At 45.5% G+C, this 16178-nt stretch overlaps 1 protein-coding gene across 1 annotated transcript in view; it reads left to right on the top strand.

Moving 5' to 3' along the window:
* The first annotated feature begins 2508 nt into the window (after positions 1 to 2508).
* Positions 2509 to 16178, top strand: part of LOC134647159 (potassium voltage-gated channel subfamily D member 2-like) — a 96793-nt gene continuing 83123 nt past the window's right edge. Inside the window, exon 1 of the mRNA XM_063501378.1 lies at positions 2509 to 3974. Within this exon, the coding sequence (XP_063357448.1) occupies positions 2863 to 3974 (1112 nt within the window). The 5' untranslated portion in view covers positions 2509 to 2862. The remainder of the gene's footprint in view (positions 3975 to 16178) is intronic.

The following is a 16178-nucleotide window of genomic DNA, read 5'->3' as shown; positions in this document are numbered from 1 at the left end:
ATATCACATGACCCAGAGAGCCACAACATGAACACTAAAGTGAAACAACAGCAGCTGGAATCATGTTTGAAATGAAGGAGTCTGTCCTGTCTTAGATGTGTGTGAGTGTCTCTGTGTGTGTGTAAACAGGAAACAGTCATACAGCTGTTCAGTGCTCCTCTTCAGTCTTTTGGTTGGGTTGTTGTGGTGAATAAACCACTGTGCAGGAGGGAACAAAAAAGGTGACTGACCTTTGACCTGCAAATCCCTGGCAGCCAATTAGATCGAAGTGTTGAGGGCAGCATGTTGATCAGAGCGATGGATTATTTGTGTGTCTCTGTTTAATGATAATCACTGCAAGTCAGGTCTGTGTGAGCAGCTCTGTCCTGCACCGAGTCAGTAATGCTTGGGTAAACATCTACAGACCTCTGAGAGGCTCGAGGAGAGTCAAAGCAGACAGATTCTAAGGCAGTGTCTGCTCTGTGTGTTTCCCTGCTTTCTCCATGGGTTTGTGGAGCTACATTCTGATGGACCGCAGACACAAACTGGGCCCGGCACACAAATCATCAAACTCACCGCGTCTGCAGATGTCCTGAGAAGAAACGCACACCTCAGAGCGCTGGGCCTGTAACGGCCCTGACCGTGATGTTTACCCCGCAGTCGATAATGATGGAGAGTAGCGAGATTTTCACAAACTCATAAATCTAACGAGAAAAACAAAGACGGGAACACACACAGACTCCCTGTTAGCTCTGCAGGGAGCCATCAATCAAAGATTCTGAATGACAGCACACACACACCGGCAGCATCGATCTGAGCTGCTCTGGCTTCGTTGTGTTCTGTGATTTAGGAGCAGTGTGAGACCTTCTGCCTCCTGCCTGCACCTCCTCTGACTGCTGATGGAGGAGCTCAGCACAGCTCCAACACACTGAATGGATCAACCTGCTCTGTGTGTGTGTTTCATGGACATCCATCTCTTCAGAGCGTTTCTAAGAGCCCGTCATGTGACTTCTCGTGTGATGAAGACTGCGCTCTTTGGGCTGCTCATGTCTATGCTCTTTTTGGTGCTCCTCCTGATGTGAGGCACGTCTATTCAGCTCTGCGCAGTTTTAAATGAGCTCCACATGCTGGTTAACTCTTCCTCATCTCACATGCTCTCTGGCCTGAAGTTAGTCTGTGTGCTTCTTCCTCTCAGCGATGGCTGAGAGGGCCTGCGAACTGCTGAGCACCTACTCTTCTCTGACTTCACTTGATTTCGGAGAGGGGCTTGTCATCGTCACTCAGACTGACAAACAAACATCTGGCTACTGATGTTTCTGAGCTGTTCAGCTGCCATCTTCCTGTGAGAGGAAATCCCAAAGTTAAGCAGGCTGGCTGACACTAACAGGTGACAGAGAGAAAGCAACTTCTTTAAAAAAGTCTGGAGGTACACATGACTCTGCTGTGATGTCACAGCACTCCATAAACAGGAAGCTGGTTAGCAGCCAGAGTTTATGAAAAATGAGGAGACTCCAGATGTGTCGACTCCTCTGACCTCCCACAGTGAGAGTGTGGAGCTGCAGTAAAACAGGCCCAGGCACTTTGGCAAACACTGGATCAGGTCCATTAGACTAATGAGGAGATCTGCTGATGATGCCAGGCAATCCGGCTGGAGACCAGGTCCAGGATCTCTGCTTCCTTCTCTCTGAGGCTGGATCCACTTGAGCTCATGCAAATGAAGCATCTGTTAAGTCGTGTCTGTGGGATGACGAGCTGGCCTTCAGCCTATCGGAGCGCTGCTGCCTGAAAATTTTGGTTGAATCAGTGCGTTTTAGGATGACATACTTTATTTCACAGCTCAGTGATTTTCGGACAGTTTCTCAAAAGTAAGTCAGAATTTCCTTTAACTTCAACCATCTGCTGCGCTTTACACGGATCCCTGAAAGCATCAGAGACCACAGTTAAGATGTTATACTGACCCGTGTGCTGGGACAGTGTGTCCACTCTGCTTTTGCATTAAGCTGTTTGAGATTCAGATCCACACAAGAACAAACACACGAGGACACAGCAGCGCTCTTTCTCATAAATCTTGGAAATGTTTGACACACACACACACAGCTTTCATCTCTCTCTCTCTCTCTCTCTCTCTCTCTCTCTCTCACACACACACACACACACAGTTTTTTTTTCTCTCGCGTTAATGATGGGGCCACTGAGATTCACCTGCTGAACCAATGCAGGGCCATAGTTTGGGAACTGTAATACTGCAGTATTACAGTTTAAACAGCTCTCCCTCATGCAGGGAACTTTTGTAATAAGAACATGAACGCGGAGCTCCTCCTTTTCGGACTCCTGCTGCCTGAGACGTCCTGCGCGCTCCCTGTGGAGCCTAAAACAATTTGCTCCACCGAACGCGTGCCCGCCAGGGCTTACACACGGTCCGCGTGTCTCCATCTGATCCGAGAGCTGCTCCATGACACGCCCCCTCAGAGAGAGAGAGGAGTGTGTGCGCCTCCCTCTCTGTCTCTGTGTGAGAGCGAGCCTCCTCAGCGCAGCGTCGAGTCTGTCCTCGCTGCTCCTCGCGCTGCTCCTCGCGCTCAGCTCTCGACATCAGGGGGACCGTTGCCGGGGCAGAGCCGGGACAGAGCATGCGTGGCGGCCGCGTGTGTGCGCGTGGAGCGGGTCCGAGCGGCGAATCAAAGTGGAGAGCGACGCTCTGAGAGTTTTTCCCACTTTTACGCGTTTCTGTACACGCGCGGCACACGTGGACGTTCGTGACCCCGCCGCGTGGCTCCGGTGCGTACGGCCCGTTCTTCGGGCTCCCCGGCTGCCCCCCTCCCCCGCATGTCCTCCCGCGGCTCGGCCTGACCCCTCTCTGAGCGCGCGCACGGCTCTGGGAGCAGCATGGCGGCGGGAGTGGCAGCTTGGCTGCCGTTCGCACGCGCGGCGGCCATTGGCTGGATGCCGGTGGCCAGCGCGCCCATGCCGCTGCCGCCACAGGAGAAGCGGCGCACGAAGGACGGGCTGCTGGTGCTAAACGTGAGTGGCACGAGGTTCCAGACATGGCGGGACACGCTGGAGCGCTACCCGGACACGCTGCTGGGCAGCACAGAGCGAGACTTCTTCTTCCACGAGGAGACCAACGAGTTCTTCTTTGACCGTGACCCGGACATCTTCCGTCACATCCTCAACTTTTACCGAACTGGGAAGCTGCACTACCCCCGGCAGGAGTGCATTGCGGCGTACGATGAGGAGCTGGCGTTCTTCGGCATCGTCCCAGAGATCATCGGGGACTGCTGCTACGAGGACTACAAGGACCGGCGGCGCGAGAACCAGGAGCGCATCCAGGACGATGAGGACATCGAGCAGTCCAACGAGCCTGTGTCCGTTGACATGAGCTTCCGGGAGAGCATGTGGCGCGCCTTTGAGAACCCGCACACATCCACCATGGCTCTGGTTTTCTACTATGTCACCGGGTTCTTCATCGCAGTGTCGGTGCTCGCCAATGTGGTGGAGACGGTCCCGTGCGGCACCGCGCCCAACCGTGTCAAGGTGATGTCATGCGGTGAGCGGTACGAGCTGGCCTTCTTCTGCCTGGACACCGCGTGCGTCATGATCTTCACCGTGGAGTACCTGCTCCGCCTGCTGGCCGCTCCCAGTCGCTACAAGTTTGTGAAGAGCGTAATGAGCATCATCGATGTGGTGGCTATCATGCCATACTACATCGGTCTGGTCATGACCGACAACGAGGACGTGAGTGGTGCCTTCGTCACACTACGCGTCTTCCGGGTGTTTCGGATTTTCAAGTTCTCGCGGCACTCTGCGGGACTTCGCATCCTGGGCTACACGCTGAAGAGCTGCGCCTCGGAACTCGGCTTCCTGCTCTTCTCGCTCACCATGGCCATCATCATCTTCGCCACTGTCATGTTCTACGCCGAGAAGGGCATGTCCGGGAGCAAGTTCACCAGCATCCCTGCAGCCTTCTGGTACACCATCGTCACCATGACGACGCTGGGGTAGGTGATGCTTACCATGTGTGTATGAAGTGGGTGGAGCTTTATGTCCAAAAATGGGCGGAGCTAAGAGCATGTTGGTGTTTGGTTTGAAGACATCAGTTTTCAGTGTTTAAGGGCAGCTGTCCGTGGTGCTGAAACAGAGCTGCCGCTGTCTCAGTAAAAAGAACACTTGAGTCTCTATGATCACATGCCTCTGCTGCCTCCGTGTCAGAAAAAGAAAGAGTGAAGCTCAGCAGTAGGGTGTGAATCTGCAGGGGTGAGAATGCAGCTCGTTGTTAGCTTGAGTATGTAAACAGAAAGGTTTTGCAGCTTTACGTTAGTTTGGGTTAGTTACAGCTCGGTGATGCATGCCTCTGTCAGTAATGGGATGATGTGAGTTGTGGTGTTTAAGCTTCACCGGCTGCAGTTTGGAGTAGAAATCTTTCTCCTGTTTGTGCCTCACGACCCACGTTTTACTGCTTCATCATGTTTTTCATGTTTTTCTTGTTTTTTTTAATAGAGGCAAAAAACTGTGTAGATGTGTTAACGCCACCTGCAGATGATGTTAAAGCAAAGCATGTTTTAAATCAGCATACAGCTGCAGGAACGGTTCGATCTTCCTGAGAAGTAGTGAACACTGAGTATTCAAAATATTAAAATCATGACTCGCCTCGCTGTGTGTCAGAAAACATTTGGAGCTTCAAGTTCTCTCTCTCTCTCACACACACACACACACACTGACACACACAGATCTGTGGTTTTGGAGGCATGTTCAGGTGTAACTGTGTTTTTTCAGGGTTATGAAGGTGGTTCATGTCTTACCAGTTACATCACCATAGTAACAGCAGATCATGAGGCTGAATGTTGATTGTTTGAAGCAGCTGGAGAACTGAAAGTAGGACCGGACGCTCACTGTAGTCACACACACACACACACACACACACACACACACACACACACACACACACACACACACACACACACACAAGCGCTTGCTGCATTAGGATACCATTTGACGTGTGAACCTCAGGTGAGCTCAGACCTTCTGATTGAGCTGTGTCCTCTGCTGTGAGAAAACTTCACCAGTTTGTGTCTGTGGAACATTTTTTAGGTAGCTGCTGGTGCTGCAGGTGTGTTTTCAGGCCTTGTTAAACTCCCTGCAGATGCTCTGAGTCTGAGCACATCTTTAAATCCTGCTCCAGGAACCAACTTGTCCAAGGACCTGCAGCACCATACACGATTTGTGTGTGAGTGTGTGATGTTTCTGTTGGCACAGACACAACACGGCACAAACACACGTATTATTCAGTCACATGACCTCCTGCTGCTCGTGAACATGAGAGCGGGCTCGATTCTCGCTGCTTCCCATGCCTCAGTGGAAAACGTAAAAGACTCATTTTCAGTCTCTGAATTAATGAAATTAAAGGGAAATGTGTAAATGCTGGAAACGTTTCTTCATAAAAGCATAAATGTGGAAAAATGTTCCCTCACTCAGTTGTGTAATTTCTTTAAACCAATGTAATCTGCGTGATTCAGGTGGAATTGCTGACGTGCAGCTTTTTTCTCAGCGCCTCAGACAGCATCAAACTTATTAATATTTTCAGGAAATTACAGACAGAGTCTGCTGGGATCAAAACCTCGGCACGCCTCATATTTGAACTGGATTCAGTCAGAGGCTACCTCCTCGTCACATATCATCTCTGGCTGTTCAGGATCGTGTCGTTTAGTGATGAGGACAGAGCGCAGGTGGAAGAGGACATCGGCAGAAAGGCCAGGTTACTCAGTGATGTAACAGACTGTTGTGTGATTGCCTTACAGACTAAACTCTGGGATTAAAGTGTTGTCTGTAGAAACAGCAGAGATTAAAGGAGAGGAGTCACCCGGATGTCACATAATCACTCTGTGTTCTTTCATATTTACTTTCAGACCCTTAGATTCAGTCTTCACATCCTGAAGACTTCATTTCACCTCCAGCTTCTTAAAGTCACGCTGCCACTGAGCTGATGCTCAGCTCCATTCGGCGGGAAATACTTCCTCCTGCATGATGTTTCATGTGTTTTTCTTGCTTTTGTTCCAGATCTACTTTCAGCCACAAATCATCTGTCAGGACTCATCAAGCTGCTATCAACAGAAACAGGAGAGCCTTCTGCAGCTGTTTATGAACCTGAAGAAGTCATTTTGGATAGATATTAAATAATAATCTATAAAGATTAAAACAGAGCTAGTGAAACAAGAGTGATTGTCATGATGCTAGAATTTCAAACACGTTGACCTCATCCTAATAATAATAATAAGTAATAATATTTAATTTTAATCAAATTATCCTAATTATAAATTTGATTTAAGTGTTTAAGATTACGTTTAGAGCTTTTATTCATTTTACAAATTATTTAGATCATTTCGTTACAGATTGTGAAGGTAAAATATTTTTTTAGAAACCACAAATAAACGAAGGGTACAATACAAAATCGTACACATATAAATCATTTATTATTTCAGAAAAAGAGCTTTATGGATATATAAATAAGATCAGATGAGGAAGATGATATAAAAACTGAACCGCTCGCTGCTGCACATTACACTGACCTCACAGTTGCCAGAAAAACATTTATTTACTCATAATAAACCATGTAAAAGTAGAAAAGTTAAATTTGATCATGGTGTCTGTCTGTCTGCTCTCCAGGCCTGAGACCGTCTGATTAGCTGCTCTGCTCCAGGTTTCACTCGTTATTTGCTCCAATTGGTTCTCCACCCTCTGGATTCTCTGCTCAGTTCAGCTACGTCCCCGTGCTGCTCTCCACAGCAGCACCCCATGCACATCTCCACATGTCTGTAAACAACTCTGTCCCTGATCAAAGTGCCAGCTGTGACCTGATCAGCTGCTATAATTATTTATCTTTATCTAACTAAAGCTGCTAATTGCTACGGTAATGATAACAGGGGGCAAAATGTGGCTATGTAACTGCTAGTAGTTAAACAGCTAATGCTAATGTGCGCTGGCCAGGTTACTATTTATAATAAGTGTAAAGTATTCCACTGTTGTTGAAACAGGAGGTTTACTGTCCTCTGACCTTCCTCTTAAAGTGTTCAGTGTTATTAACGTTATCTACTTTAGCTGCTAGTGAGGGAGGATCTGTGTGTGTCAGAAGGAGGAGGCAAAAACGACTATTGTATCTTCATTCAGTAGTAATATATATATATACATTTTTTTTGTTTTGTTTTGTTTTTTTGTTTTGACACTACTGTTTTTTTGTGAGGCGAACACTCGTTAGAGAGAAACCTTCTTCAAAGGAGGTTGAAAGCAGTTTAGCTTTCAACTAGGAAATCAAGATTCAAGGTCTTTATTGTCAATACAACAACATGCACAGTATACAGCATAATGAAATGCTGTTTCAGCCCAAGTCCTCCATGGTGCATTTATAAGAATATAAAAAATATATTTTCGAGAGATATAAAACTAGGAAATACAAATAAATAATAACTCGCTAAATTTGGGTAAAATTAAGAGATAAAAAGCTACTATTACTAACTATATATATGTACAATAAACAAAGACAGGACAGAAACAATACAAAGTGGATTGTGCAGTAGCTTAAAATCCAAACTTGCGTTAGAAGGAATTTTAGCAGCTCTTCTGCAGACCCTCCTCCTCAGTTTGAACTGTTTCATGCAGTCAGCTGTGGATCAGGGATTCGATTCTGACTCCTCACAGTGCAAGAAATCGATCCCAGAGAGGAGACCTGGATGCAGGTTTGACTGATTGCAGACTTGCTGTCCAGGGTCCGATTGTCGCTTAGACTCTGACCTCCTTCACGGCTGTTTTTACTGCCACACTTCCATCCCGGCTGTCTCTTCTTCTCTTCTCTCTGTGGGATGATACGCCGTTAATGCTGCTAATTAAATTAATGCATTAGGCGCTCAGAACACACACACAGTGATTATTCTTAATGGGCTCTGTAATGAAGCCACCTAGAGGAGCAGCCAAGCAGAAAAGATGGTTTGTGTCGTCAGAAGAGAGTTCAGTTCGTCCCAAAATGCTGCTCCTGTGTAATCTGGAAATGACCGCTTTAATGACACTCTGAGGCTGGGGGGTGATTATTTTGGATGACAGACAATTAGAGCCGAAAAGAAGAGGAAGCTGATGAAGAGGCTTATTAGGTGAAGTGGTGGGATTTGCATTTTAGTGGTGATGAGGCTTTTCCCAAAAACTGCAGGAGCTGCAGTGAAGAGGAAAAAGCTCCTTTGTTACGACTCTCATGAATTCACTTCCTGTTCTGTTGATCATTAGAGTCATTTAAATGACCTTGTTCCCTCTGGAGGGGGTGGGGCCACGGCTTTTTGAGTCACGTTGTTGGAGTTCATGTGTTTGGGTTTTTTTAGTTAGACTGAAGCAAAAAATGTAAACATCTGCGTGCTGTGAGGTTTTTTCTTTAAATATGTTTACACATTTATTTAGCTTCTGATGCACATCCAGTCATTCTGAAATATGACAGGAACCCCTCAGATCACAAAAGAGCTTCGGCGGTTACTCCCATTCAGCTTTCACTGTTTACTGCTGCTGCCAGATGAAAGCTGGACTTTGAGCTTCACTTGGCTTCCTGGTACCCTGTGAGATCCTGGACATGTGTCAGCTGGACACTTTCCAAATACAATTTCAGACTGCAACAAGAAAGACCAGCAGAGTTACTTCATTAACCATCAAATTCACAGCTTTCTTAAAAACATCATATTTGTCTCGATTTGCATCAAACTCTGTAGATCTGATGTTTTCTGCAGCAGGTAAAGAACTGCGAGCCGCTGTCCACTGGATCGCAAACAGGAGGTGTTTTTACCAGCAACAGATCTTTTGATCTTCTGGTTTCACACATTTGTAGGGTTTGAGGTCCTGATGATCTGAATGTGTGTGATGCAGCTTGTTGTTTTAAATGGGAACAAACTGTCCACACATGCAGTCTGACACCATCTGTTCTGCTTTCTGTGCCTGTTGTAGCGAACGTGTTTCTTACACAAACTGAGTCACATACTGCGATGAGCGATGATGATGAGATCTGATTCACAGCTGTCTACACGTCACGTTTCACACGGGAATATTTGCATTTTTGGGGGGTAACGAGACCCAGGTGGGTACAGGGTGGAGGTTACAGTAGAAATATCCAATGAGAGTAACATCAGCACCAACAGCTGCATGATGGACATGAAGTCACCTATATAAAATCCTTGACTATAAAACACTGACTCTCATCTTTAAAGTAAATAAAAGGATATACATTAACACACTTTTCCGAAAATCCTGGTTTTGCCTTGGATGCTTGCATTATTTTAATTTGCACACAAAAAATAAATTATTCCACCAAAACAAATTTACAGGGTAAATCTACAGGGCCCCTGATGTTAACAGTTGCTTGTCAGTTCATTTTGCTGGATAACAGACTGCAGTTGTCTCACACTCATCTCCTAAACGATCCCAGCCCGTTCTTCTTTGGAGAACCTCTCAGGTTCCTCCAGATCTGATGATCTGGTTGTCAGGGCTTTGTGCGGCCTGGTCAGTAACGCTCACTTTGGTTTTCTGGAGGTCGTTCTTCAACCCAGTTCTGCTGCTGACTGAGGTTTTCTTCAAATGTCCTTCTCTCTGCGTGATTCTTTTCACCTCGATGAGATTCTCTGCTCCAGACACAAACATGAGCAGCGTCTCTGTGTCCACAGAGCTCTTTTTTCATGTCATCTGACCAAAGCACGCTTCAGTCTGTAGGATCTGTCTCCAGGTCATCCTCAGCATAAACAGCTCAAATGTTTACTGGAGTTTAATACTGAGTGTAATCTGGAAGCTAGCCCTCTGTTTAACTCGATTTTACGGCTCTGAGCATTACAGAGTTAAACGTTGGTCTGGTTGTGAAAATATTGTTTAGTTATTTTGTGCTGATATAAATCATTTATACTTTCTAAAGAAAACTGGGATGATTAAAAATGCTGTGTGGATCTGGGAAAATTAGTACAAAAACATTAAAAGTATTAAAAGTATAAATTTTCTTCCTCATCTGAGATCAAGTAACATTTGTGCCTAAACCAGCAAACACCACGTTACTAACCAGAAGCTCTAGACATGTGCTGCTCACTGAGATCTGTAAACTGTGTGAAATAAAGTCAGTGTCCTTCTGTTACACTTAAATCTGCTTTTTCAGAGCAGACGGATAACCTCCGTATTCTACATGTGTTCATATTCACGATGGGCAGCAGTGATCTGACTGAACACGAGCTCGGCCTATCTCCCACCAAATTTTTCCTTCCAAAGGTTCGGCTGCAGGATCAGAGGCTATTTCCTCTTCCTCCTCCATCCTTCACTCCCTCAGGAGGGCCGCTCCCTGCTAGCCTCCCCCTCGCCTCACTCTTTGTGACGAGTCAGCCAAAACCAAATGGAAAACAATTTAGCGGAGTCGTGGCTTCGCCTTTTAGACACCAGAAATGAAATAATAGGCCGAGTGTCGGGGCTCATTGATCCGGAGCTGGCTGTGAATATCAATGACGAAGAGATAAATACACTGCTGCCCAGCTGCACCTCACGCACACACACACACACGCACACACACACATACGCACACATACACGCACACACACACACACAAAAACACACACACGTGCGTGCGCACACACACACACACACACACACAAAAACACACACACACGTGCGCACACACACACGCGCACACACACACACAAAAAAACCACACACACACACGTGCGCACACACAAACACACACAAACAGTCCTTCAGCTGCAGGAGAAAGCTCCTTTTATTTAAAGAAACAGCAGCTTCAGTCAGAGCAGATGAAAGATAAACACACCCCTGAGATCTCCGCTCAGCTCACACTCTTCTTCCTCCTCTTCCTTATTTTTCTCTCGGCATTCTGGGATTACAGAGCAGCAAACGTCAGCAGAAAGGTGACACGGACTCTACGAATGAATCATGGCGTGGCAGATGGAAATAAGTGGCCGTTTGATGCCCTGTTTGTCGCGTAAAGATGCTGACAAATTATCAGCGACAGCAGCTTCAGATTTATCAGCCCACCTGAAACTAAAACAAGCAAACCGACAACACTGCCGTCTTTTTACTGGAAATTTAACTGAATCCAACCAGCCAATAATATCCATGCAGATTGATCAGTGATCAGCTGCTGATAATCACTAATTAACTGGAGATCTGTTGGAGCCCTGATCTTGTACTAAAAACATCAAGAGAAAACAGAATACTCTTTGGATTCAGGAGACAGATGCTCTTCTGCCGCAGTCATGTGACAGGCTCTGTCACCTCATAGGTCACGTGTCCAGCAGGCACACACAGGTGAGCTGTGATCCTCTGGAGGACAGGAGATGAGATGTGAGAGTGAAGGTGTCGAGAGGAACCCTGACTCTGATCCAGCAGGAGGAGGAAAGTTTTCTTAAAGCTCAAACATAGCTTCAGTATCAGTGTGTGCTGACACTGAGGCTAAACGCTGTGATTTAAGAACTCCAGCAACCTCACTCAGAGACCTTTCTGAACATCACATGATTTTATCATGTCCTGAAACGTGAAACCTGAGCAGGGACAGAAGCAGAGTCTGACTGTGGTTGTAGTTTAATGTCTTACACTGAGCCTGTGTGAGGGATTTCTAGTCTTATCTTTTAATTATGCGTGAGCCATGATGATTTTTCTCTCTTGATTATAGCTTTAAAATGTTCTTGATTCAGCACAGAGTGAGAAGCGCAGTCAGCGCTGAACAGCAGATCAGTTTATCCTTAAACCACCGCCGCCTGCGTGGTCCACTCAGTGTGCGGGAACCACATGTAACTCTGCTTTTCAGAGACATTTTTAAAGTTTGTCGTCCCCGGCAGGAAGCGAGTGAGCCATGGAGCTGTGAAGTGAGACTCTATCGTGAGTCTGGCTGACACTCTGTGGGTTTGTTCATGGGATTTGTGGAAGAAACGCCGACTGAGCCGTTAAGAATCCGTCAGCAGCGAGCGGCAGAACAAACAGAGACTTTCTGCTCTGAAGGCTTTACATTAAACTGTCACAGTGCTCCCCTCCACTCTGTCTGTCCAGCTCAGAGCTCGCTCTCCTCTGTGTCAACATGCCTCTGCCTGGACGTGCTCAGTCTGTCCTCTCACCACCTCAGTTTCCTGCTGGAACATTTTCAGGGCCATTAGTCAGAGGTCCTGCAGTTTGTGGTCATCACACAAATGTGCATAACGCGTTTCACTTCCTCTCTCAATGATGGAGTCCACAGTTCACTGTTGTGCAGTCAAATGGCTTCTACTGTCACTTTATGGGTTAAATCACAGCCTTATGAAGAGTCAGTGGCAGAGAGTCTGTTTGAAACCACCAGGAACTGCAACACATAAATGAAAAAAGAACCAGAAAAGATGTAAAATGAGCACAAAACGGCGCAGCACAACCACTAACAGAAGGAGAAGTGGAACAAAGTGGTGCTTTTATGCTTCTTACACCATGACAGCTTTATTGGTCAGACAAATCAGAGTGTTATACATGTCTGAAATCATTCACCCGTAGAATCAATGCGACTGGTTTTCTTGTTTTGTTTCCCTCACGTACACCCTGTGATTAAATGTTTATCTGTGAAAGGATCTGATGAGACAAACAGGATCATCAGGAGATGATTTGAGCTGCGAAGTGGAACCACAGCTCAGTCGTGGGTTAATTTTTTGTTTTTGTCCTGTGACGAGCGGCACTGTGGGAAAGGCAGAGAAAAGGATTTAAAAAGGTGAAATTAAATGAAAAAGCCGTAGCAGGAGAATACAAATCACAGCACGGAGCAGGATATGAATAAATGCTCTCAAATTTAATTTAACAAGCACAGCAGCTAACAGAGAAGTTCAGATTTAAAGAGGCTGGAGCAGAGCTGCAGGTCTGTGAGTCTGACTCACCCACAGGAAGTCCATCACGCCACTGCTTTCACGGACAGACTGAACCTCGAGGAAGCGTTGAAGTTTCTCCCTGTGGACCAAAATTATGATGATGCAAGTGCAAACAAGAAAAACAACCCAACCATCGATGTCCAGCAGGGGCAGCAGTGAGTCAGTCCCCATAGACACTCATGTTAAAGCAGAAATAAACATGTTTACATAGGGGTGGGTTTAAAAAATAGTTTTTCAGATTCAAATCAATTTTAGCTTGAAAAAAGTGATATGGTTTCATTAAATCCTGAATTGATTTTTAAATATAAATGTATTTTGCATGAAACATCAGAATCTCAGGTTAAAGCTCACAAAACTATTTCAACAACCACCATACAGCTAAACCAGCAAATGAGTGCAGGTAAATGGATTCCGTACAAAGATTTAAACACAAAGCATGGATCGTTCAGCCGATGGCACATACACAGACACGCTGTCGGGGCTGAAACCCGACATCTCACAGATTCTGAAGCTGCAGGTTTTGTCACTCTCTTACCAAAATTCACTGAACCAGCAGCAAAAGAAGATCAAAATTATGCTTCATGTTTGATAAACATCGTTATTGATTCCCTTTTACTTTTGCTGTTTTGCTTCCACCATGATAAAATCACACTTCTTGCACAGCTTTTTCTCTCAGTGTCCTTCAAGAACAGTTTCCCATCTCAAATCTAAGTTTTCTACATTATACATTTGCTTATTACGCACCAGTCTACTGTTGTGTACAGTGTTGTCGGGAGCTGGTTTTTTGACCTCCGACAAAGCCTAATTTCTGCTGTTCAATACTGAGGAAATTTAAACTTTTTAAAATTATGCAAAATTGCAAAACGCTTAGCTCTGTCACTAATAAAACTTTGTAACTTTGCTCAGCTTTGGGTAATGTTCTTTGGCTCTACGTTGATTCATGGTTTTCTTCAGTTTTTGATAGATACATAGATATATAAATATGGACGTGTACTGATGAATGATAAGAATTATAATATTTCTGACTGAGTCAAAATTTGATTGAATCGAATTGAATAGTTTATAGAAATCAGTGACGACACCCAGCCCTATCCAAACAGCCTCTGTCACCATGATATCAACATTACAGTAGACCGCTCTCCATCCAGTACGGTGCCGTGTTGCTGACGTGAGTGGGGGTAGGCATTACACAGCAGAGACACAGCACTGCTTTGCCCACATTGCAAAACCATTTCCCCCTTCAGAACAACTTTTCATGACTCGCCTGTTTAAATCAGATAAAGTTAAAAGTTCCAGTTGATGCAAACCTAAACTGAGCCCTCCCACATCACACAAGCTCCTCTCCCTACCTCTGTAAGAGTGCTGCCTGTTATCAGACCAGAAACCTGTGTGGTCGTGACATTGCAGCAGACAAACCCCAGAACACTCTACATGAAGTTTCCGCGCCAGTTTGTGTCCATTCTTTATTTACAGTCTGACTACTCCCCCCCCCCACACACACACAAAGAATGCTTCATGACATGTTGTTTCATTACAAAGACTAGAAAACCTCTCGAGAAGACTTGAATCTCTTAAGGACGACAGGATGGACTCTGAAGCTGTTTCTGTGCTTCACTGCTCTCAGTGACTCATGACTCATGGTCTCTCAGCTCAGGGGTTTTACACTTTTATTGGTTCCTATCTATCTATTAGACTTGTAGTCAAGACCGCCTAAACCGAGACCAAGACAAGACCAAGACCAGAGGGTATCGAGACCAAGACAAGACCAAGACCAAGTCGAGGCGAGACCAAGACCGAGACCGAGACAAAAAAGTCTTTAAACTGCAGCCAGATGCTGTTTCTTTTACAGCTGTCTCACTTCAGACTCTTTGACTAAAAATTATCCTTCTTTATGTGTGCTCGTGCTTGTGTGTGTGCGTGTGTGTTCGCATGTGTTTGTGTCAAAGTTGCTATAAGGTGATTTTTGTCTGTGGTCCTCACACAGGTAAGAATAAAGGTGGAAATCTAAATCAGGCTCATAAAAGCAGAAGAACAGATCTGCCTCACATCAGAAATGTTTGATTACCTTTGATTCGTGGATTTGCTGTAAAAAATAAGAACTTTAGTGTCTGATCATGCAAATTGCTTGGCCCGTGGTTGATTAGAAGCAAAAAAAGTGAAAAAAGTGCTGAACACTGTAAGAAAAAGCAGCAGAAGACAAAGCAGAGGAGGAGGAGGAGCAGTGCACTGATAACGTGAAGAAGAAGAAACTTTGTGTCCGTGATGAGCAGAAGAACAGAAACTGGCTGCTCTGATGCCTGCAGAAACACAAACAGGTGTTGAAGACGTCTGTTATCAGACTTAACAAGCTCAGGGCCGCCGGCCGGCCATCTCCACGGCAACTATTTTACCTGCGGCCTCAGCCTCGCTCTCTGTGTCCAGAGCAGCTCTAAGACTGAAACTTTTTCATTCATTTGGTTATCTCCTCGTCGTCTTACTCAGAGATTTAGCTGCGTGACCCAAGGTCAACACAGGGAACCAAACCTGAACTAAAACCCCAAAAAGTCAGTGTTACAGAAGTGAACCACACACCCACACGCAGTTTCAATGGTCTGGACCAGGAGTTAAAATCAAGTGCTCTTGTCTGAACACTGCGAGGCTCATTTGAAAGAGTAACACACACACATGCAGAATCATAGACACACACTTGGTTTCTAAAGTGTGTCCCGACCTCCCACAAACACACCGAACTCGTTGGTAAGAAGAAAGCGAGCAGCAGGAGCCGTGATGTGCTCGACAACAGGACAGAAATAATGGAGGCGCAGAGTAAAACACATATTTATGAGCTGATTTACAGCGTTAATGTGTTTCCTGCGTCTGTGACGAGGGTGGTAATGGATTTACATTTGTGTTTGTGTGTCAGGGGAGTTTGACTTCTAATGAGAAAAACATCATAAAGAAGCGAGAACAGGCTGTTTCTCTTCTCCGCTATCAATCAAACACAGAGTTTGTCCTCAAACGGCCCATTTATGGAGCTTTATTGAGTTTTATTGAGATGTTCAGACCTCTGGGAGGAACTGAAGCTGTTTTTAATCTCAGAAAGGCAAACAAAGAAACGCTCGGTGGATTTAACTTTGTAACAGTAGGGCTGTTCTGTGCTGATGGATCACAGAGTTGGTGCCTGAAGTTAAAAACAACCAGACATGTTTCAAATGTCACTTTGATCGAGAAAACCACAGTCTGTATATAACAGATGGATGTAGCCACTGTCATGTCACCCAGTGGCTTATGGAGCACTGGGTGGAGCACCAACGCTGCTGCTTCTAATCAGTAACATCC

Source organism: Pelmatolapia mariae, linkage group LG17, assembly GCF_036321145.2.
Source record: "Pelmatolapia mariae isolate MD_Pm_ZW linkage group LG17, Pm_UMD_F_2, whole genome shotgun sequence".
Classification (NCBI taxonomy): Eukaryota; Metazoa; Chordata; class Actinopteri; order Cichliformes; family Cichlidae; genus Pelmatolapia; species Pelmatolapia mariae.
This window is presented reverse-complemented; position numbering and strand designations above follow the sequence as displayed.